Below are 25,841 nucleotides of genomic sequence, written 5' to 3' on the forward strand. Positions count from 1 at the left end.
ATTATAGTGAGTAGTTAAAAATAGTATAATGACATTTTTGTCTTTATTTTTTTTTGAGTAAAAGTAATGATGTGATGTAAAGTAAGAATATTTGTGGAAAAAAGAACATGTATTTAATTAAATATTTATTTTATAATTAGACGTCCTAAAATAGAAATATATATATTTTTTAAATGAATGGAGAGAGGGAGTATATGTTTATTGTTTTCCTCCGTATTGTTAGACTTTTCCACTTATAAATTACTTATGCCTATGCATTTTTTTTTTTTTTTGTCACAAAATATTGGAATTTTGTTTGGTTATGATTTAAATTTTGGTTTAAAAAACATTTTAATGCGGGTTTGTTTGTTTAGTGATTTTTATTTTATTTTTATTTTTTAAATTTTGTTTTTACGTGAGATATAGAGAATTATGTCGATAATATAAAAATAATATTTTATAACGTTGACTTTTGTGAGAGTGTAAAATATATATTGACATGGGCAAATAAACTCGGAATAATTTATGAGAAAAATATATTATATTTTTATTGAAAATTCTGCAAAATGAATAATAGTAATTTTGTGTTGAAATTAAAAACAAACACATATATGTACTTGAATTTAACTTTTTTTTAAAGTTTAATTTAAAATTTTATTTAATATTAAAAAAATTTATGCAATTAAATAATAATCTCTCAATCCCAAATAAAATGTTTATTTTTTTTTTATTTCAGTGTATCCCATAATTTATCATTCTTTTTTCTTCTGAAAATATAATTATATATTTTAATCGTATTTTAAATTTTATAGTTTACAATTAAACTATTTAATTAATCATATTTTATAATTATTATCATAAAATAATTATTTTTATTAATATATATTTTTTAATTATTTATTAATTATATTTTATCTAAATTATAGTATTTTACGGTAACATAGACAAAACAAGCTTGTGCAAAAAAAACTTTTGATAAAACTGCAAACCACAGAAATGTAAATACTAATATGAACAATGAAGCTTGTCACTGCAAGCTGTACGGACTACATGTTGCTTGTAGGTATCTTGAAAAATTCATCTGAAATTTTACTATTTATTAATTTTTTTTTTCAAAATATAAATCAAATATTTATTTTTATTTTTATATTATACTAAAAATTAATTTTATATTCAAAATATCATATCAATACTTATTTATATCATATCATACAATTATTTTAATTCAAAATATCTACTATAAAATTCAAACCTCTCAATCTTCAGCAAATTAAAGCTATTCATATTAAAGAGTCAATCTCTTAAATTTAATTGATGTAATAGTCATCAATTTATAATATTAGTAAGTATTGAACAAATTATTAGTGTAATTATTTGACAATAATAGACTTTAATACCAATTTAAAAATTAAATATTCCATAACATCTTTGATATTTTTATTCATATAACATAAATATATATTTTTGTACGGGCCAATATGATTTCAAAATTGGGCTGGATCGGCCCAAAATGATTTCAAATTGGGTTACAATTAAAATATGGCTCCAATGACGACATGATCTAGTATTGACATGAATAATGGATGAAATCCGAAAACAATGACATAATTAGGACAATATGTAAATAAAATATATGGATTACAATTTTTTATTATTATTATTATTATTATTATTATTATTATTATTATTTAATAGCTAGGATTATTACTATTAGGGCGTGTTTGTTCTGCGTTGGAATTTTGGATTGAGATTTGAATAGTAAAAAAATTAAATTGAAATAGTTGTACGATGTAATATAAATATGGATTGATGTAATTTTTTTTAATGTAAAATTGATTTTTAGTATAATATAAAAAATATATGTTTTGGAGAAAAAATTTGTGTGAATAGTAGAAATCGACCAAAATTCTTCAAACAAACACACCCTTAGTGTTATTATTATTATTTCAATTGTAAAGCTGCGACTGACTGACTAATGGTGCGTTTGACAATTAGATGATAGCTGTTAGCTGTTAATTGATTCAATTAGTTGATAACTGTTAGTTGTCAGTGGATTCAATTAGCTGTTAGCAGATTCAATTAAATGGTTTGACTAACTGATTCAATTAGCGGTTTGTATCAAAATTTTTGGTAAAACAACTGTTTGATATTAGTTGTTTATATGTAAAATAACAATTGAAAACATTGATATGTTCTTTATTAAAATATTTAATTTGGTTCAATTTAATTTAAAATTTATAAGAATTTTTTTATTAATTATTGAAAATTATAAAAATATTATAAAATATTATTTTTATTTTTATTTTTTAATTGAAAAAAATATTTTTATTAAAAATTAATAATAATTTTTTATTAAGATTGTGTAAAATATAAAATAATAAATCTTTCATATATATTTTTTTATTATGTTAATTATTGTTTATTAATTTTTAATGTAAATTTATATAATAAAAATATATAAAAATAAATTAATAATATTTGTCTTTTCTATTTGATTTAATTTAATAGATTTATATATTTTATAAATAAAATGATTTATACGTAATAATTAATAATAGTAATTATTTTAAATTTTACAAAAATAAAATTATAATTTAATAAATAAATATATTAAAACTAATTAATAAATACTGTAATAAAAATATATTTATATGTATGAAATAAATAAATAATTTTTAAGAATAAATAAGGAAAAAATAAAATTAGAATGAAAAAATTCTTTTAAAACACTGGATAGATTAACATTTCAAAAAGTAGCTTTTGGGTTCAAAAAGTTATTTGAAAAAACTAATTTACAAACACCTAAATTAGTGTTTTGATTTGTCAAACAGTTAAAAGCTGTTTAATAAACTATAAGCCGTTGAAAAAAGTTATTTCCCACACAGCCTCTAAGAAATAATACTCCATCCGTCCCACTTAATTTTTCCACTATTTCTAATTCCGTTCGTTCCACATAATTTGTTATTTTTTTTGAAAATATAGTTATACAATTTAATCACATTTTAAATTTTCTAATTTAGTCTTTTATTTTAATTAAACTATTTAGTCATTTTAACTTTAATTTATAATTATTTTTATTAAATCATAATTATTTTTACCAATACACTTCTTTATTACTTATTAATTATACAATACCTAAAACTTCGTGCCTAAGCTAAAGTGGACAAATTAGCTGGGACGAAAGGAGTAATATTTTATTAGTTAATAAAAATGTATACGATGATTGATATTTTTGCTTTTACAAATTTAAAATAAAGTAATGATATTTTTGTAATTTGTATAAAAGTAAAAATATTTTGATATTTGTATATATATTTGTATTATATTAAAGAAAGTACTTTTGAATGAGACAAAATCATTGAATTGTGAAGAAAAAAATATAATATTTGATGTTGATGTATGTATAATTTTCTTTGATTTTTTTTTTAAAAATTGTTTGGTGGATCCACCACTTAAAAATAGTTATAATATTATATTATATAATAATAAATTTATTACCATTTATTTCTTTATTTTTTAAAAAATAATTATTTAATTTGATAAAATAAGATTTATATGATATTTTTAAATATAAAATAAAATAAAATATAATATGTTTTAGTCTGATACGGTAGTATCAACATAAATATGCTTATATAAGTCTGTATAAGACTATTTGTAATATATAATAGGATTCATTTACCAAATATTGGATACTATTTAAAATAAAATGATTATTTTGCACGGCATGACTAATTTTTCCATATGGTTGCATTGTGAGTAATTATTACATTTATAATACTCTCTCCGTCTCACATTTTGTGATCTATTATATATATATATAGGAATTTAGGTAAAATATAATTAGTGAGTAATTAAGAAGTATATTAGTAAAAATAATTATTATATAATAAAAATAATTATAGATTAAAATTAAAATTAAAATAAATAAATAGTATAATTAAAATAAAAAATTATAAATTATAAAATTTAAAATGAAATTAAAGTATATCTTCATATTTTCTAAAAACAAAAGGATAGATAAGTTCGAACGAACGAAAAAGAAATAATGAATAAATAAGATGGGAGAGAGGAAGTAAATAAGCTCAAATTTTATTTGATCATACAATTTTTTAATATTATTTCAAAAAATTTAACTTTTAAATATAAAAGAAATAAGAATTTCACCAATAAACATATAAATAAATATAAAAAATATTTTTAAAATTTGTAGCAGCATCGTTGATTTTGTAGATATATGATATGAGAATCTTTAATTGAATTACGATTAAAGAAAATATTTTAAATGTATTTATTTATTCAGATAGTTTTATATTAAATTTTAAAGAGTAAACTGTTTTTTTAGTTTCGTAACTGGACCCCCTTATCATTTTAGTCCCGTAAATAGAGCATGTCGCAAACTAGTCTTATAATTGAAAAATTTTCATTGTTTTAGTTCTCCGGCGCCGGCGACGCCTGGCGGACACGTGGATTTTATTTTTTATTTTTTAATTGGACCAAATAAAATTTTTTTAAAAAACAAATAAAAAACAAAAAAAAAAATAAAAAAAAATCCACGTGTCCGCCCGGTGTCGCTGACCTGGCGGACATGTGTCCTCCGGCGAGCCACGTGGGCGTCTCCTGTGCCGAAGAACTAAAACAACGAAAATTTTTTACTTATGGAACTAGTTTACAATAGACTCCACTAACGAAACTAAAATAATAAAGGGTCCAGTTACGAGACTAAAAAACAGTTTACTCAATTTTAAAATTTAATGTACTACTTTAATCATTCAATAACAATATAAAGAGTTTGATTATTTTTATTTTTTTATATATACATATATACTAGCTAGCATGTACAATATAAAAATAGAAAATAATATGCCATCCAGAACTAGTTATATTATAGCATAGATTTAGCTGCCCACTTTTATATGCTATGATACAACTTTTTATTTATGGCAATCACTACTAATACAATTATATTATTATTGAACTATAGATATATTTTAAAATTCATTATATTTAAGAAGTAGATACAGCTCCTATTTGCTGGCTCAATTATTTAAATATTATTAATTTTAGTAATAGTTATATAAATAATATTAAAAAATTTTAAAATAATATAAATCGTTACATTCTATAATCTTTAAAGAGAAAAAATTGACAAAAATATTTACAACGATAGATGCAACTGTCAACCTGGCAGGTATTGCCGCTATGCCAGCAAAATTTTTGAAATATTACTAATATCATCTAAATTTTTTTTATTATTTAAATCTAAATACAAATATTCAATCTTTTTTTTATTAATATATCATATTTTACTTTATAAACATAAACGTCTTTTCAAATTCTAAATTTTTTTACTTTTTTAACATAAACGTCTCCAATTGAAAAATTTTGCATCCCTGGTGTGAATGCAGAAAATGAGATATTAAAAAATGACAGATTTTCACCATCGCGTATCTAAAGCAAAGTATTGCCTCGTTACATATGCAAATATTGATTGCAATCAACATTCAATTTCAAAAAATATAAATAAACAAAAATATATTAACATGAAATAACTTATATTTCATTATATATATATGAACAAAGTATAAAATTACTATAACCAATATGCACATGATCTTCAACAATATTTCCACCATAGTAGATAAATGTATTTATTTGATTCGTCATTATGATCGAAAAAAAAGATAAATAAAATTTCAAAACAAGTGAAGATAGAACAAATAACGGATGAACTTCATATTTGATATGAAAACTCATACAAGAACCATGATATATACGTAGATTTTTTTTTTTTTTTTTTTTTGACAAAAACCAAGTGACAATATTTGCTAAATCAACAAAAATCACTACACGAAGCGGCGTTTTTCACCGAAATGGCAGCAATGGGCAGCTTGCCAATCTAGCTATTTTTGCCAAACATATAGCGACAACTAACGTGGTGGTGTTGTTGACTCCACGCGGGCAAAAATAGTCATAGGCAAGATGGAATTTCACTGGAGCTTGGGGGATAATTTTTTATGATTTTTATAATTTTTTTAGTATTAAAAATATTAATTTTTATGTATTTATATACAATTTGTCTCTCCAAAATTATCCTAATTCATATATAATTCTCTCATTATTTTTTATTTAAATTTATTAATTAAATATTAAATAAATTATAATATTTTGCTCATCTCCAAAATTTAGATGTTAGGATTATAAAATATAACAACTTTTGCTAACGTGGTAAAGACAACTACAATCACTGTGTCAATTTGTTATTTTCATTATAATTTTTTTGCTGGGACATGATGATTTACATTTCTTTTGTAATTTATTAGCATTATTTATATATTTATTATTAAAATTAATAATATTTATATTTTCATTGTTTCATCAAATTATATTATTTCTTTTTTATTCTATTCAATTATATTATTTTCTATAAAAGATTATAATTAATAAATTTAATAGTAATATTTAAATATTAACTAATTAAAATTAATTTATTTAGAGTGTATTTGTTTATTTGTTTTAGTTTGAAATATTTTTTATGTTAGGTATGTGAATGTGTGTTGGTAAAAGAAATAATAATATTTGGTGTTTGATTATTGATTTTTTATAAGGGTGTAAAATAGATATTATCTATCATGTGAATGAGTGTTATATTGTATTTTTTTATAATATTAATTGTGAAATATATTGAAAGTTTTTTTATTGGGTGAACATATTTAGATTTTTTTAACTCATAATTATTTCAATTATTTATTTTTAATTAGATGTAAATAATATTGAATTGTCGAAATACCAAACATATCATACTGAAAAATATCAAAAATCTCAAAATTTTGGTATACTAAAAATTTCAAAACGGTATGATATTATACCGAATTTTTTTTGATACGATATTAGTATATAATTTGACATTATCACAATATATATATCAAAATATTAATATGCCATATTATATATCAAAATTATTGTGATATATAACAAAAATACCATATATATCGTATTGATGTTTTAGTATTTGATATATCAATATATATCGATATGCCTATATATCTAGTATATCGAATTATTAGTACGATGTATATATTTGTCACTGAACTTTTAGTATACTGATTTTTTGGTACGATATCGGTATATTTTTAACATAACGAACTTTTGGAACGGTATACAATATGACTTCGATATGTCATTCCGAACCATTCCTATTTTTTGTTATATTTAATTAGAATGATTGTAAATGAGTATGATTCGAAAATCTAGCTCAAACAAAATATGAAAATCAGACTCAAGTGGGGCTAGCTCGAACTGAATTTTTTAAAAAATAAAAATAAAAAGAAAGTTTTAAACAATATATTTCATGATTAATAAATACTAACAATGTATTTGATTGAGAGTTTGGATGTTGGATTTGAATTTCGGATAATATTTTTTTAAAAAATTTAAATAATTATTTGATATAATATAAATAAATATTAATTTCCTAAATATAAAATTGTTTTTATAGTATAAAAATAAAAATTAAGTTTAATTTGATATTATTAAAAAGAAAAATTTGATGAATTATGAAAATTTTGAAAAAAAATCAAACCAAATACAAAATCTTTAATTTATATTATAAATAATTTTAATAATAATTTATTACAATTTTTTAAAAAAATTATTTATAGTATTGTTACGAATATCTACTCTATATCTAAATTAAAATTATTTTATATCTATTTTATATATAAAATATTAAATGATAAAATATATCACTAAATTATAACTATCATATCAAATAAATTTAAAATAGTTAACTCTTTAATATATATTTTAATAATGATGCTAAAAAAAAAAATTTTGCATAATTATGGAGGATAATTGAGCCCCATTTGCTTGTACAGGTAGGGAAGATGCAAATTACACGCAAGAATATGTTTGAATCTATACGAGGAATACTCTTTTAATCCCAAAGAATATTCAAATACTTTTTCAGGGAATTTTTTTACTCCCTCCGCCCAATACAATAGTCTTATTTATCATTTTTGTTTATTTTAAAACAATAGTCTTATTTTCATAAATAATAATATCATCGTAAAGCTATCCATACTTTTTTTATTTTTATTACACAATTGTCACTACTTTTTCACTAATATACTCACAAGGGCAAAAAAAAGTTTTTTTATCCATACCGTTTACCGATTACCAGTATAATATTAATATTTCTTAAATCCCGTACCAACTCAATAAGACTATAGTTCTGGGACGGAGGGAGTATTTATTAGTATTATATTAGTATATAGTAAAAATAAAATTAAAACGATACAAACAACTTTATTAATATTGTATGATATAAAAGATTATAAGTTGTAAGTGTATTTTTAATATCAAGTAGATTGTACATTTATAAAAAAAATATATATATTTTGATATGTGACGGATCAAAATTAAAAAATGAATATTTGGTTAAGAGACAGATAAAGTACAATTCTATCATTTTTTTAATAAAAAAAAAAGATTAAATTGTACAAAATCCACCAGTGATTTCACAAAATTGAGCAAAACCTCCTGTACTTTCAAGACTGCGTCGAACTCCCTCGTGATTTCATAAATTTTGCATCTAATTCCATTGACCATTCATATTTAACGGTATTTGATCTACATGTACTCAAATTGCAAATAAATTTTATAATACTAATATCTAAACTCTTAAAATTATAAATATATTCATTTTCCCAAATAACATTTAAAAAACTTTTAAAACTAGATAAAACAACTATTTCTAGGTATATTTATTTTTTTAGATTAAATAATAAAAATAAGGATAATATTTACAATTTTAAGGGTTTAGAAATAAATATTTCATTTTGAGAACGTGAGTTATACAAATTTAAATAATAACGACCTATGAGTTAGACCAAATTACGAGACAGTTTCATACAGTTTTGAAAGTATGAAGAATTTTGTACAATTTCGTGAAACTACCTATGAATTTTGTGTAATTTAGTATAAAAATAATAATGTAATAATCAAGTAAAAATATTTATATGGAATGTAAGAAGTGATTTGACTAAAATTTTGAATGCACGGAATAAGAAGGTGTTTGAGAAACAACTTTTTGAAAAGCTTTTAGCTTATTGAACAGTTTTTAGGTGTTTGACCAATAAATTTTTTTTTAGTGTTTGGTAAATTAGCTTTTTGAAAGAATTTTTTGGATTAAAAAATTAATTTTTGAAAAACTTATAAACAGTTTTTAATTTTAATTTTGGTTATTCTTCATTTACCCTTAAAACTTAATTATTTATTTTATACATATAAATACATTTTTATAGCAGTATTTATTAATTATTTTAATATATTTAATTTATTAAATTATATTTTTATTTTTGTAAATTTAAAATAATTACTATTATTAATTATTACATATATTTTATACATAAAAATATATTTTTATAGCAGTATTTATTAATTATTTTTAATATATTTAATTTATTAAATTATATTTTTATTTTTACAAATTTAAAATAATTACTATTATTAATGATTACATATAAATTATTTTATTTGTAAAATATATAAATTTTTAAAACTAAATCGAAAAAAAAACAAAGGTTATTAATTTATTTATATATATTAAAACAATAATTAACATAATAAAAATAAATATACTAAATATTATTATTTTATATTTTACATAATTTCGATAAAAAATTATTATTTTTTAGTAAAAATAATTTTCTCAAATCTAAATAATAAAAATAAAAATAAAATTTTTATAATATTTTATAATTTTCTATAATTAATAACTAAATTTCTCATAAATTTCAAACCAAAATGAATAAAATTAAATATTTTAAAAAATAATATATCAATGTATTTAATAGTCTATTACGTATAAACCATCTAATATCAAACAGTTTATTTTATCAAATATTTTAATACAAACCACTTATTAAATCAACTAACAACTAGCTAATTGAATCGGCTAATCTATCAGCTACTTGTCAAAGCACACGAGTAATAAAAATAGAAGTGGTCTTTACTTTGGGAAGATGAAAACTACAGGCGCGTGCGAGCACGCAAGCCGTACTCGTTCTTCGTACGGGTTGATTTGAGTCGGGCTCGGGCTCGTCATTAAATCGGAATGCTAACAAGTAACCCCGCTCGATTCGATCCGCATTACCACTGAAGTGGTGTTGTGTTGTGTTTCTATCTGTGATCGATCTCGGGAAAATGGAGGGGGAGGCCCTCGTGCCAAACCAGAGCATCGGCGACGGCGGCCGGAGCTCGTTGACGGAGTGCGCTGCCGACCTCAATCGGGTCAACTGGATTGCTCTCCCGATGATAGTCGTGACCGTTTCTCAGTACCTGCTGCGCGTCTCCCCCATGTTTATGCTCGGCCATTTGGATGAGCTGTCGTTGTCCAGCGCCTCCATCGCAACCTCCATTTGCAATGTCACAGGATTCAGCGTTGTGGTAAGTAAGTAAGGATTTCTCGATTGATTGTAGGGAAAGCTGGTTAATCGATTCGATTTGCAGTTCGGAATGGCGAGTGCGTTGGAAACCCTATGTGGCCAGGCTTACGGAGCGGCGCAGTATAAGAAATTGGGGATATTCACCTATGGTGCGATTCTATGCCTCTTCGTGGTGTGCGTACCTTTGTCTCTTCTCTTCTTCTTTACGGAGAAGCTGCTGGTATGGACGGGGCAGGATCCTGAAATCTCCGCCGGCGCCGGAGAGTTCGCGATTCAGCTGATTCCGTCGTTGTTCCCTTTCGCTGTTCTACAGTGCTTAGTTCGTTACTTGCAGAGCCAGAGTCTGGTCCTTCCAATGGTTTGGAGCTCATTAGCTTCTCTAACCGTTCAGTTGCTTCTCTGTTGGATATTTGTATTCAAGCTGAATCTGCGGAGCAGAGGAGCTGCAATGTCGATTGCAGTCTCCGATTGGTTCAACGTAGTCGTGCTGCTGTTCTACATGAAGTATTCCCCGGCCTGCAGGAAAACTCGAGCTTCCTTCTCGCCGGACATTTTATCATCTTCCAAGGAATTCTTGGGCCTGGCTATTCCATCTGCAGCCATGGTTTGGTATATACATAATCGATAGCTTTCATAGCTTTAAAAACCTCCGCAGATTGCACTGATATGGAATGAATTGTGATGCAATTTCTTCGTCGTCGTCTTAACTTTTTGCAGCGTCGAGTGGTGGTCATTTGAGATTATCTTACTGCTTTCAGGAATGTTGCCGAATCCACAACTGGAGACATCAGTTTTCTCCATATGGTATTCATCCCTGATCTCTCGACTTTTTTAGCGCATTCGATTGATATTTCCATGCCGGAATCTAACACTTCTTCTTCCCCATGTCTGCAGCTATACCATTACTTATCTGCACTACCACATTCCCTATTCTTATGGCGCCGCAGCAAGGTCTATTCGACTATTCCTGATCCACATTGTAGCCTACATTACCACTTTCATACAGTTCTCAGTACTAATAACACAACAATCTGTTCGTATGATCGTATCTACAGCACGCTTATGTCAAACGCATTTGGGGCAGGGAACCCTAGAGCCGCCAAAGTTACCCTCTACGTGGTTTTAGCGCTATCGATTGCAGAGTTCTTATTAGCCAGCATTTCAATAATGGCCTCAGGTCACATACTGGGATATGCATTTAGCGAGTCGAAAGAAGTAGTCAGCCGCATCGAACAAATGGCTCCTTTCCTCGGCCTCTCTATCATCATGGATAGCTTGCAGGCTGTGCTCTCAGGTAAATTAACGAAATAGATTGTTCTGATCGAACTGGTCAACAAATTTTTGTCTTTATTCTCAATTTTCGCAACAACCCATCTTATAATATCATGGTTTTGCATTCAGGCGTGGCCCGGGGCTGCGGCTGGCAGCACATAGGGGCTTATGTGAACCTGGGATCGTACTATCTGGTCGGCATGCCGGCGGCATTACTGCTGGCGTTCGTTTTGCACCTCAAAGGGCGAGGCCTGTGGAGCGGATTGCTAGCCGGCGCAACGGTCCAATGCATTGCCTTGTCGGCGGTCACCGGAATCACAAACTGGGAAAAACAGGTATCAATATCTCCATAGTTGCATGAAACTTATCTCTTGAATAATACATTAAGGGTATTTTTACTTTGTATAATTAGGGTGAATAATATGATTTTATCGTATAGTTAGAGTATTTTAAAAAAAATTACTCAGCCCCGTCGAACTCCAAAGCGGCCCTAGTGTAAGTGTGTTAGAGATTTTGACATTTATGTCGTTTGACTTTATATATAAAGTAATTATATATGTAATAGTATATTTATAATTTAGGTAAAAATTAAAATATATTTTAGTATTATGTGCGATATTTTGAATCGGGACATATTGTATTTTGAGTTGGGAACGGAGAAAGTATAATTTTATACTATAGTCTATTAAAATAAATGCCGAATTATTTTATTATATGATTATATAATTCTTTATAATAATAGTATGTTTCCTATAGGCATTGGAAGCACGGCACAGGATCTTCTCGGGAACTCCTCCGGCTTGCCAACCCCAACGCTTGGTAGAGATTACTTAAAATTTATTGCATAATTATTTCTAACTGCGATAATTAAAATAATTTATAAAATCTTTATATTAGTATATTTGTATGAATAAATATTTTGTATCTGTTTTTTTTGCTTGTTACAAAATTGAATCATGCAATAAGGATATCATGCTGGGATTATAAATTCAGCATTACTAAATTTAATTACCAACCTTTTGATTTATATTATCAATTTAATTAAAATTATTAAATATGAAGTCGGCTGGAGCTGCCCTCCATGTCTACTTACCAAATCGTTCCGTTCCACAAAAGAAATAGAAAACAATTAAAGTGGGTGTATTTATTCGAAATTTCATTGGATTTTTTTGGATTTTAAAAAAATTATATGTGGATTTAAAAAGTCAACGTACTTTATATATTTTATTAATTAATTTAGATGAATTCTTATAGATTTCATTGGATTTCTTTTATTGATTTATATGGATTTTGTGAAATTGTAAAATAATTTTTTTTTATTGATTTATATAATTGTATGAACTTATGTAAATACAAATTTTACAAGTTATTATATATTATTATATTTTATAGAATATAAATAATATTAATAAATAATATATAATTATTAATGATATAGAAATATTGTAAGATATATAATGCTACTATTTTGTATATTATATTTTTAATTTTATACTCCCTCCGTCCCACATAATTTGTCCATATTTTTTATTTTCGTCTGTCCCACATGACTTGTCCTTTCTATTTTTGAAAATATAATTATGCACTTTAATCGCATTTTAAATTTTATAATTTTCTTAATTTTAATTAAACTATTTACTTATCTTAATCTTAATTTATAATTATTTTTACTAAATAATAATTATTTTTACTAATACACTTCTTAATTACTTACTAATTATACTCTACCTAAATTCTCGTGTCTGCAGTAATACACCCATATTACATGGGACGGAGGGAGTAATTTTTATTATATTATCATTCAATATATCAATTTATTTTTATATTTTTTATTAGTTATTATTATTATTCTTATGTAATAAATTTTGTAAAAGATAAATAGATAGATTAAAAGATTAATATATCACATGCATTCATTATTTTTATATTAAATGCACAATTTTTTATACTTTAAAAAAATATCACTTCAAAATTCACAAAACAATCACACCAAAAATAAAAAAAACTGAATTTACAATTTTGCATAAGAAATAAAATTTAAAAGTAAATTAAATACTCCCTCCGTCCCCAATCTATCTATCAATTTGTTTTTTATACGGAGTTTTAGAAATATTAGTATTATATTGGGATAAAGTAGAAATAAAGGTAAAAAGACTAAATTAACCTATTAGTATTGTATGATATAAATGTAATGACATTTGTGTAATATATTGTAAATTAAAAGGGTATTTGTAATGTTAGGTAGATAGTACAATTACTTAAAAAAGAAAACAGATACTTTGTTATGGGACGAACCAAAATGAAGAAATTGATAGATTGTTAAGGGACGGAGGGAGTATAACAACGGTTCAACAAAGAAAATATATATTTAGTTAACTTTACCGACAATACAGTGTATTCAATAATTTAAAAAAATAGTAATACATATTTATTATGATAATAATAATTTCCAAATATTATATTTATAATATAAAAATACATATTTTCAGAAAAAATTGATAATAATTTATTAATATATTTTATTTTTAAATTATTATTATTTATTAAATATTTAAAATAATATTAATAAATATTATTATATTCATTTATATATTATAACAATAACAACAATAATAATAAATAATAATAATAATAATTTTAAGAATATAATTTTTTTATAATTGTCCATTAAAATCCAATGAAATCAATAAACTCTAAAAGTCCGTAGAGGGTTGAATACCTCAAAATCTTAATCGAATACAACCAAATTTTAATTTATGTCGGTTTTATTTTTCTGTTTTATTTAATATTTTTATGTATTAGAGATCAATTTTTATTTATTTATTTATCTTTATTCTTACCACAAACATCTTGTTATAAGTATGTCAATAATAAAAGTTTGATACATTTATAGTTTAATCTTCCCAATAGAAAATATCTAAAAAAAATTAAGAGATTTTGAATAATTATACAAATATAGTTTATATACTCATTTTACAAATATGAGTAACTCTAAACAAAAGAAAATCGAGTACGAGAATTGCATAAAAAATATTAAAAATATAAATATATTATTTTAAATTAAATATTTATTTTTTTTAATAATCCCATAAAATTAGTCTACTTTTCCATTATAGTAATAATTTATAACCAATACTTATTATTTAAAAACTTAACTATATTATATTAATTACTACTTTATATCTTTAGTTTTATTATTTGATTAGTTGTAAATTTAAAAGTTGGACTAGGATTTTGAATAATAAAAATAAAATAAACATTTAATATGATATAAACCGATGTTCATGTAATGTTTTAAAATTTTAAATTATTTTTTTAATGTAATATAAAAAATTTGATGTTTGATTTAAAAATTTATGGCCGAACAATTAATTAAAGATGACATTTGATTTTGAAATTTTTTTTTTCAATAAAATAAAAAATAAAACTTATTTGTCATGAAAAATTATAAAATTACTTTTACTTTTGCTATTTAGACGTTAAGCATTCGATTCTAATAGTGTATATGCAATTCAGTTAGAGATGAATCGAGACAGTATATCAAAAATATCAAATTAGATTGTATACCGTATCAATGTTTTTAGTTTATTAAAAAAATATCGTTATTTTATCGAATATTTAGTATCTACAAAAATACCGAAAGAACTTTTATTTTTTTATATATACTGAAAATATCTAACTATATATGATTACCATGCCAAAAAATTTATATCGTACCGAAAATTTAAAATTTTTTCGGTAGTTTTTTTTGTACGAGTATACATATTATTTCCGTAATTCGGTATTTTTCTATCCATAAATTTAGTATACCAAAATATTTGTTAGAATATAAAAATAAAATTCTCTATTTCAATTATAAGAATTTGTACATATTTATAATGACGTATAAATCATCTAAATAATGCAAGAATCCTACAAATCTCTTGAATAAGATAACTACCATAAATATAATATATTGCTTCTAAATATATTTTTAACACCCCTTTCAAACTCAAGATATGATCGAACAAACTTGAGTTTGTCAGAAGTGACTGAAAAAAATATAGCCGAAATCTTCCACATACGAATTGGAATTCGCCAAAATTGACTAAAAGTGGTGTAACCGTCTACTAGATCAGAGTCAGAAGCAGAACTCTCAACACTGTTAGAGTTGGAAACATGACTCGTTCGCTCACAACGGAACTAGAGTCGAAAACAGAACTCGCTCACTTTTAATAGAGCTACAGTATTGTTCGCTCACAACGGAACTAGAGTCGAAAACAGAACTCGCTCACTCTTAATAGAGCTACAGTCGGAAACATAACTCACTTGCTCACAATAGAGTTATAGTTGAAAACATGACTCCCTTGCTCTCAATAGAGTTAGAGTCGAAAACAAGACTCTCAACGGCATTAGAGTCGAAAGTAGACTCTGTCAATGGAGTAGTACAGAAGAAGATCATATAAAAATAACAGTATGACCGTAAATAGAAGTATATACATCAATATAATATAATAATATATATGAAATATAACGAGTCATGGATGTACTCAAAGAGAATTTGACTATAATACCATGTTAGAATATAAAATTGAAATTCTCTATTTCAATTATATAAATAAGTACATATTTATAATGACGTATAAATCACTAAATAATGCAAAAATCCTACAAATCTTTTAAATAAGATAATTACCATAAATATAATATACCGTTTCTAAATATATTTTAACAACATTTATACGATGTGTCATTAAATTTGGAATGCACAACGAACTATTTCTAACAATAACACAATTTGAAAAAAATGTATGTATTGTTTATATAAAATTTTTAGTACTTTATATTTTTTTATTGTATTATTAATTAAATTTAAATAATTATTATTTTTTATTTAATTAAATGTATTGATTTACTATAGATACAATTATTATTATTTTTTTAAAAATAATTTCAGTAAATAAAAAATTCAATATTTAAAATTAAAATTAAATTTCATTTAATATTTTATCAAATAAACATATTTAAAATAATATTTATTACATCGTCTAATCAAACTAATTAAATAACGTAACGTAATATTTTTTAAACTGTGTGAAAAGAAAATAAACTAATTCCATATGACGGAAGGAGTAATGTTTTTTGAAGTTGTAATCCAAAAATTAGTCTGAGTTAGAGTGCAATATTTAACATTATATTTAAAGTACATACAGATGCTTTTTTTTGAAATTATTAAAATGACATAAACAATTAAAAAAAATACTCGCAACAATATAGAATTTTAATATATATTAAGGATTAACAATATATATATATATTTTTTGAAAAACACCCAAAAGTTTGTAATATATTTCAATAAGTATATTTATAATTTTTACAAAAAGTAATATATTTTTATTAAAAATAAAATTAAATAATATACTTGAGAATGCTATTTATATCAGCAATTTTTTTTGCTCCAATTTTTTGGTAAAAAAAATAAAAATTTTTACATAAACAGCATCTAATCGAATAACTTTTAATTTTTTATTTTATTTTGTTTGAATTCCAATTGTTTTTAAGCCATTAGCCATAGAACCAAAGCCAAGATTGGAGTCCAATAAAAAAAAAAAAAAAAAAAAAAAAAAGAAAAAAAAGAAAAAAAAAAAAAGAAAGCCAAGATTGAAGTATAGATAAAAAAAAAAAGAAAGCCATTGTAAAGGAATGCGTCTCCAGCTTTTAGTAATATATATGCAGCCAGACATGATACCCTTTTTTTTTTTCCTTTGTTTGTTTTTTTAGTTAAATTTATTATCATTATTTCGTTTCTATTGTGACACATCTTAGCTCAAAATTGCAACACATACATAGCTTAAACTTTAAAGTTTATTAGTTTTAGTTTTATTTTTGTAAAATAGATTTTGTTTACATCTCTTTTAATTTAATCACCTCTCCCATATATATATATATATATAATATTCCAATCGAGCTCCTATTATTTTCAAGTAATGGAGGCACTAGCACAGTTAGAATATGTCGAGGATTATATATAAAAAAAATAAATTTATTGTTGACAATTTTAGAAATGATAAAATAACCACATCAATGAATACTTTCATATCTCTGGAATTATTTATAGCGTTGGATAGCACAATCAAATCAACAAAATGCTTTCATTTATGTAAAATTATTTATAGTGTTGGATACAACAATCAAATCGATGAATATCTTCATATCTCTAGAATTTTCATTTTCTTGCACCTTTCATTTTATTTCTATTATATTTTAGATTTTATATATATTTCAAATATTTTTTAATTTCTTCTAGATTCTTCGTAATTCTAAGTTTAATTTCTAACAAATTTAAGAAAACAATATTGTAAATAAAGTGACAAAATATTTAAATATTTTTTAAAATCAGTCCCCAATTTTACAGAACAAATCCTGCGAAACAATTTTCTCTAGGTCACAAAATCATAGCAAAATCAATTTTTATGGAAATTGTTGCTAAAGAAGAAAATGATAAGGTTGTGAAGGTCAGCTTTGGATGAAAATATATACGTCTATACATAATAAATATTATAAATATATGTATAAAATTAAAATATTTATGTTAAAGATTTTTTTGATTATATTTAAATTAAAAGTTTAAGTATTTTTTGATATAATATTTAATTAAAAAAATAATATATTTTTATTTATAATAGAAGCAAACAAACCAAAAAAATATTCAGAAATAATTAGAATCTCTTAGCTATTTTTTCTATAAAATAATTAAATTTTATTTTTGCTTAGCGCCATCTAAATTAAAAAACAACAGAGAACAACCCTATAGATAATTTACTGCTATGTATACTTTCCACATATTCTGTCAAATATTCTAAATGCATACAAAAAAATAAAAAAAAATTAATCTGTTATGTATATATAAAATAAAGAAAAACGAATATTACTAATATATATCAAATAATTATTGCTTATAAAAAATAATCACCAACACTAGAAAAAATATGCAATTTCTCTAAAAATCTATTAATTTTATCATAATTTATAAAATATAAATATTAGTATAAAATCTATTAATTTCATCATAATTTATAAAATATAAATATTAGATACGTAGACCAAATAATTCATTATCAACACAGCTTTAATTTTTTTTTTTTTTTTTTATAAATATTAGATACTTAGGCCAAATAATTCATTATCAAAGTTTTATGCTTTTTTACAATACACAAACACTTTCAATAGCAAAATTGTTGCTAATAGTTGTAAAAATATTGTCACAAGAAAATTTGTATATATAAATTCAAATTGTATGTGTATTCAAAATATACGAAATATAAACTTAAAATGTTGTTAGAATGCACGAGACAAGACTGGTTGAACATTTTCTATTATACCACCAATTAGTTTTTGAAGAGAATTTGTTTATGGATCGTATATGAGAGTTGAAATGGTATGTTACAAAAGAAAAATACAAACTCATTTAAGAAAAATGGATATATATATATATATATATTCATTGCGACTTCTGAAGACTAACGAGGGAAAAATACGCTCCATTCGATCCTTTAGCTAGTAGCGACGAGTGTGTTCCCTTCTCGATTACTTTTCCTTTCTCCATAACTACGATCATGTCACAATTCTGTATAGTGCTCAGCCTGTGCGCCACCACAATACTTGTCCGGCCGATCATCACCCTCTCCAATGCTTCCTGCACCATTTTCTCCGACTGGCTGTCGAGCGCGCTTGTCGCCTCATCCAGCAATAAGATCGTCGGATTCTTGAGTATGGCGCGAGCAATGGCGATCCTCTGTTTTTGGCCTCCGGACAGCTGCACTCCTCTGTCTCCACAGAAAGTGTCGTATCCTTCCTTTAGCCCCGATATGAAATCATGAGCATTTGCTGCCTTGGATGCCTCTATGATCTCAGCTTCGTCGATCTCTTCTGATGCTCCGTAAGTTATGTTTTGTCTGATCGTGCCGGAAAATAGCGTTGGCTCTTGACTGACCAGTGCAATGTGCTTCCTTAGAGTCCTCAAGTGATATCTGTTGATGTTCTGTCCATCGATTCTAACCTCTCCTCGAAGAGGATCGTAAAATCGTTCAATTAAGCCTATAATGGTTGATTTTCCGGATCCGCTTTGGCCTACAAGCGCAGTAGATTCCCCTGCCTCAATCACTATGGAAAAATCTTTAAGCACCATTGTATTGGGTCGAGATGGATAAGCGAATTCGATGTCGCGCAGCTCAACATGGCCTGTTAGCTTAGTTGGCTTGACACCTGCCGGAGCTTCTGGTTCAATCAACGAACACCGGTCCAAGATAGCAAAAATAGATTTAACTGAATCGTAACCTTTGCTCAAATCATTGGTCATAGTTCCAGCCTCGCCGATGACACGTCCTGTGCTCGCCAAGATCATGAAGGTTTGAAACAACGCCTTTGAGTCAATGAAACCTTCTGCCATCAGCTTCCAACCGTACCAAAAACTTAAGGCCCAACTGAGTGGCATGAGACTCTGAGAAGTTCCGAGTCCAATGCCTGCATACCACGACTGTCTTATGCTCTCCATTCGCGGCCCTGCTTGTGCTTTTTCGAGCATTCTGAGTATTCGAGCTTGAGAAGAGAATGCTGTGACAGTCCGGAGATTGGAGACTGCTTCCGCTGCAAGCTTGCTACATTCATCTTGAGCTTTCATAGATTTTTGCGACATTTTCTTTAACAGAACGCGCTTGCAGTAGAAACATATAATGATCAACGGCTGCACGGAGATCATTACTAAAGCAAGCTTCCATGCGATGACAAGTCCCATGGTGCACGCGATCATTACTGCAGAGAAGGTTTGGATAAGCAGCGACATCCGATCGCCTACCAGAGACCTCACCTGCAATATTTCAAGTATACCATTATGTTCAATACTTTTTTTGCACAACAAAAACAAGGTTAGTGAACTTACCATGCCGGCATCTTTCGCTAGTCTGGAGCATATAGCACCGGTTGCATTTTTATCTTTGTCGAACCACCCGATTTCAAATGTGAGAATTTTTGACAGCATTCTTTCTCTTATTCTCCTTGTCAAGTGTTCCCCCATTGCTGCAAAGTTATAATGTTGAAAAACATTGACCAAAAGGGATGATATTGCCAACGCCAGAAAGCAAGGAGCATACATCTTCGTCTTTGCCTTGATTTGGTCGTGGTTTGGTAAGAAATAAACGGATATCATTGATCCCATTGTGAAGGCATACACGGGCTGAATAGCACCGAATAATACCGCGTTAATGCATCCTAATGTGGCTTGCTTCCACTCAGGCGAATTCATGGCTAATAATCTTCTCATCGAAGGTGTCGGAAATACTTGATCACGAGTCGCAGTTCCGGTGAGGTCATCGCCATGGTTGGTCGAACTAGATCTACTAACTATTGACAAACTTCTGCTACTTGTGTTATGTATGTCATTATTCATGGTGGGCGGAGAAGGACCGGCGCCTTTAGAATTAATACACTTGTTGGTTTTCTCAGACAGTTGTAAATGAAGAAGCTTTGTGTAATGGACAGAGTTGTTTCGAATTAGCTCATCATGCGAACCGATCTCCATGATCTCGCCATTTTGGATCACGGCGATGAGGTCAGCATTGCTGATGGTGGAAAGACGATGAGCTATAATGATGGTGGTCCGACCAACTGCTGCCTTGTCGAGAGCCTTTTGGACTAATCGCTCTGATTCTGAGTCGAGAGCACTGGTGGCCTCGTCGAGTAGAAGGATTTTAGGAGCTTTAATTATGGCTCTAGCTATGGCGATCCTCTGTTTCTGCCCACCGGACATCTGTACTCCTCTCTCGCCAACCTGCACAACGATGTGATTAACCATGGTTAAAAATTAACCAAGGTTGAGGTTATCTGCTACGTCTACTTACATACTAAAGAGTTATTACCTGAGTGTCATAACCTTGAGGCAATAGACTGATGAAGTTATGAGCATTGGAAGCTTTCGAAGCTTCGATGACATCGTCCATCGATGCATCTTCCTTACCGAAAAGTATGTTCTCTTTGATTGAGGTAGCGAAGAGGGCGGGTTCTTGACTCACCAACCCCATCTGTGATCTTAGCCACTTAAGCTGTAAATTTTCAATGTCGACGCCATCAAGGAGAATCTTGCCTTCAAGAGGATCATAGAATCTCTGCAATAAAGAAATAACCGTCGACTTCCCCGATCCACTTCCCCCGACCAATGCTACAGTCTTTCCTGCCGGGACTTTCAGATTGAAGTCTTGGAAGATTTTGCTTTCAGGCCTCGATGGATATGCGAATAAGACATGTCGAAACTCAACTTGTCCAGATACATTATTTAGTATTTGGCCATCTATGTTGTCCGAATCAATCTTTGGGACTCTTCGAATCATTTTCTTTATATGCTCTGCAGCTACTTTCGCCTCGGCAATGTATCTTAAATTGGGCAAAGCCGAGCCGAGCGCTCTGTTCAATCGAGAAATAAAGTGAAATTTAGCATAATTTTGGAAACAATCAGTTTGTTCACTCAACATTTGTCTAGCGGAATAATTCATCGTAAATATTATTAAAACAAGAGAAGAAGATGATGTTCTTACAATCCGCCGATAGTCATCGATGCTCCACAAACAAAGACATTGCCTCCTTGAGCGCCGTGGTATATGACCATTCGACTACCGTAATAAGTCATGAAGGACCAAATCGCAAAGGTTACGCCATTACTACCAATGGCCAAACCTTTGGCTAAGCCTTGTCTCAAACCCAATTTAACGGTCCCCTGAAGAGCATGAGAGTATGCATCGATGATCTTGCTCTCGCCTACAAATGAATACACTGTTCGAATCGAATAAATTGCTTGTTCGACTATTACACCGGCTTTGTTGTACTCATCCTTGATTTTTCTTGCAATGTTCATCAATGCCCTCCCATACAAAAAACCCGGTACCAAAAGAAATACTATGAATGGGAACCCCACAATTGCTAGTCTCCACGACAATATGAATGCTGTCAAATAGGATGCCATGAATGTTGAAATGCTTGATACGAAAACTGGAATCTGTTTGTCATCGATCAAGAAACAAGAATGTCTGAAATGATAATCCATGATTGTATATATGTATGTATGTATGCATTACCTTTTCACTAATGACCTCTTGAATTATTAGACTATCTGCGGAGATACTTTCTATAATTTCTGCCGTGCTGGTTACATGCAGATCGAAGTAGCCGACATCTTGTCTCATTACAGCTTTTAAATATCTAATTCGTAATCTTGAAGCTTGTCTTTCTGCTGTTCTTGAAAAACAATATCCTTCTGAACAAAAAAGTTTTTACTATATGTGACAATGTGTTTCTTTTTGAAAAAAAAATTGATTTGAATTTGATATGAAAATGATATTTGATAAGATATTTTGTGAGAGAAAAATTGTATTTTTTTTTTTTTTGAAAAAAGCAGACTTCAAATAGTAAAATTTGGGGAAACTCCGCTAAGAAGAGAATTAGGGATTAACTTGTAACTTGACTTTGTATTTTACTATACAATTCTTAATTACAATTTTTTTTTTCAATAAAAATAATATTTTATCTAGCAAAACATTTTATTTAAATTATTGTTTAAATCAAAGTCCACGTTTAAAGTTTAAGTAAAAAAATAAATTAATTAACAAAAATATAAAAAAAAAAAATAAACCGTGTTTTTGGTCCGCCAAAAAACAATACTGTCAAATTTTCTATTTTCATATTTTCCCTATTCCATCCTATCATGAATAGGACTTTAGATTATATGATTTTACTTAAGTTTTTTTATATTATATTTATATGATTTTATAATAAAAAGAAATTACTTTTTTTTTTCTAAGATATTAAACTTAAATACTATTTAGAGATATAATTTTATGATTGAAATATATTGTATAAACTATTTAAATAAATTTTTTATATAATATTTAAATCCAAAATTTATAACATATTAGTATTACGTAATGTTTTGCGAAAAAAAAATGATAATGGGAATGTATGATTTAAGTATTTTTATTTAATTATGTTTTTGTTATTTAAATACAATATACACTTTCATTATTTATATATTCCCTACACAATTTTCTTTATCTCATATAAAAAATTTTATTTTCAACTATTTCACAAAACAAAAACACCAAATTTTTCTTCAAAAATAAATAATAAAGATTATATTCAAATTTTTTTTTTTATATTATTTTTAAAATTTTTACAAAAATATTATGTAAAAATTTGAGTTTAATATTATATAAAAATTAATTTGAAATAATTTATATAATATTTCAAGAATTTTTTATTTACTTTTGAGAGTGATATTTTAAGAAAAAGTTATAGTAATATTTTTATATAAAAAAAAAATAGTATTACATTATGTGTCTTTTAGGATACATCAAGTTATATTGAAATTTTATAAAATTTTTAAGGAAAATATTATATAAGAAATTAATTTAAATAATTTATATAATATTTTAGTCATGACATTATGTCTAAATAGAATTTAAGTGTGATATTTTCATAAAAAAATAATATTTTTTTACTATAAAGTAATTGTATAAGTGAAAACAAACATAAATCCTACTAATATTCTTACTCTCTTTTACGTGTTACTATTTCATTTTTGAGAATCTAAAGACATAAAAAAAATAAAAATAGAGAATTTGATGCTGCAATAAGACTACCACATCTATTTCTCTCTCTTTTTTAATACTAGTTTTAGTTGGAGTGGCTCTCTAAGAGAAAATTGTAAAAATTATATATATATATATATTTATGTATATGTTGGAAATTTTAGGGAAAAATAATAAGATTGGCTTATTGATTATAACATAATACAAAACAGACTCGATGGACTCAAATCTAATAATATAATCTATGGATCAAACTAAATCTAAAACTGAATATCTCAATATATCTAATTATTATTTTTTGTTTCTTATTTATCTGGTTGTAACTATATAATGTATATTTGTAAAAATAATTATTTATGTCCTTCGGTCGCGCGTCATGCGTCATGTTTACACGATGGTTGTTCCATACGCGCGACGGAAAAACAGAAATGACGTTTTTTACAAATGTGAGATTAAAAATGACAAAAATAATAATTGGATATACATTAAAAATATTTTTTGCATTTTTTCCGACTCTCTAAGTAGAATAATTTAATTTAGATAGAGTTAGAATGATTTTATTTTTGTTGAAATTCTTTAAAATTATACATTAACGGATTTTATTATTATTATTATTATTATTTTAATGTTGATAATGAAATATTATAAAAATTTAAAATGTTCCAACTTACATACAATTAATAAAAAAAATTGAAATAAATGCAATACTTACCAAGAAAACTAGCCACAAACTGGCCACAACCAATGTAGCACATCCATAGTGCATTCTGAAAGCCACAAAAACACAAATAAATCAATGATTATCATTATATTTGTTAAGGTAATAAACTAATTTGATCATCTAATTAATTATATATATATTTTTATATGATTTCCAATATATATATATATATATTCAATTCTCTCAGAAACCTTATTGATAGCGTGAGTCATGAAACTGTCAGCCGCCATTGAAGAAGAACTCTGAGAGTGAGAGTGGGAAGCTCCAATGGTGTTGAGGAGCTTGCTGGAGACGAAGACAGTGAGAGGCATCGATATTCCGTCGCAAAAGGCACCCAGAAACCCTAACCCCATCAGCACCATATCCACCCAGTCCCCATGGATAAACATATACATATCCATACCCCCACCCTCTTTTCTTCTCTGAATTTTTTCCTCCATAACCAAACCTGCAAAACTTCATATAATTGGGGAGGGATCGTGGAGATCCAAATTATAATTGATATAGAATGTGTTTATTATGTGTCGATAATATTATTTTATCTACATAACTTCATATTTATTTTAATATATTCAAATCCTATAATTAATTAATTAAATAAAAATATAAAACTCATAATTATATATTACTATGTCTGTGTCACTTAATTTGTCTCATCTTTCTATTTTCGTCTCACTTCATTTGTCTTTTTTTTTTTTAAAATTATACACTTTAGTCACATTTTAAAATTCATAATATATATTTTTATTTTAATTAAATTATTTAATATATTAGTCTTAATTTATAATTATTTTCATTAATATAATTTTT

At 26.4% G+C, this 25,841-nt stretch overlaps 2 protein-coding genes across 2 annotated transcripts; one reads left to right on the forward strand and one right to left on the reverse strand.

Annotated features, from left to right (window-relative positions):
- The first annotated feature begins 10,106 nt into the window (after positions 1–10,106).
- LOC127248407 (protein DETOXIFICATION 12-like) lies at positions 10,107–12,653 on the forward strand. The gene is made up of 7 exons (XM_051270721.1): positions 10,107–10,428; positions 10,492–11,036; positions 11,145–11,231; positions 11,322–11,378; positions 11,483–11,721; positions 11,829–12,034; positions 12,456–12,653. Exons 1-7 carry the CDS (start codon positions 10,186–10,188, stop codon positions 12,531–12,533), a joined length of 1,455 nt encoding a protein of 484 aa, XP_051126678.1. The 5' UTR covers positions 10,107–10,185; the 3' UTR covers positions 12,534–12,653.
- A 6,466-nt stretch (positions 12,654–19,119) lies between these two features.
- Positions 19,120–25,420, reverse strand: LOC127248406 (ABC transporter B family member 15-like). Its single transcript, XM_051270720.1, has 7 exons — positions 25,223–25,420; positions 25,023–25,077; positions 22,802–22,980; positions 22,265–22,722; positions 21,593–22,133; positions 20,617–21,504; positions 19,120–20,544 (listed from the first exon to the last, which is right to left on the reverse strand). Exons 1-7 carry the CDS (start codon positions 25,418–25,420, stop codon positions 19,180–19,182), a joined length of 3,684 nt encoding a protein of 1,227 aa, XP_051126677.1. The 3' UTR covers positions 19,120–19,179.
- Positions 25,421–25,841: the final 421 nt, after the last annotated feature.

This window comes from Andrographis paniculata, unplaced genomic scaffold (genome assembly GCF_009805555.1).
Source record: "Andrographis paniculata isolate CXL003 unplaced genomic scaffold, ASM980555v1 Contig34END, whole genome shotgun sequence".
Taxonomy (NCBI): Eukaryota; Viridiplantae; Streptophyta; class Magnoliopsida; order Lamiales; family Acanthaceae; genus Andrographis; species Andrographis paniculata.

Bases quoted from the DNA above. Each gene is read 5' to 3' on its own strand.
- LOC127248407 (XM_051270721.1), top strand. From the start codon at position 10,186: ATGGAGGGGGAGGCCCTCGTGCCAAACCAGAGCATCGGCGACGGCGGC. The intron at 10,429-10,491 runs GTAAGTAAGTAA...TTCGATTTGCAG, and splicing joins TCACAGGATTCAGCGTTGTG to TTCGGAATGGCGAGTGCGTT. The intron at 12,035-12,455 runs GTATCAATATCT...TGTTTCCTATAG, and splicing joins TCACAAACTGGGAAAAACAG to GCATTGGAAGCACGGCACAG.
- LOC127248406 (XM_051270720.1), bottom strand. From the start codon at position 25,420: ATGTTTATCCATGGGGACTGGGTGGATATGGTGCTGATGGGGTTAGGG. The intron at 22,981-25,022 runs GTAAGTATTGCA...TTTTTTGTTCAG, and splicing joins GTTTGTGGCTAGTTTTCTTG to AAGGATATTGTTTTTCAAGA. The intron at 20,545-20,616 runs GTAAGTTCACTA...GAAATATTGCAG, and splicing joins TAGCGAAAGATGCCGGCATG to GTGAGGTCTCTGGTAGGCGA.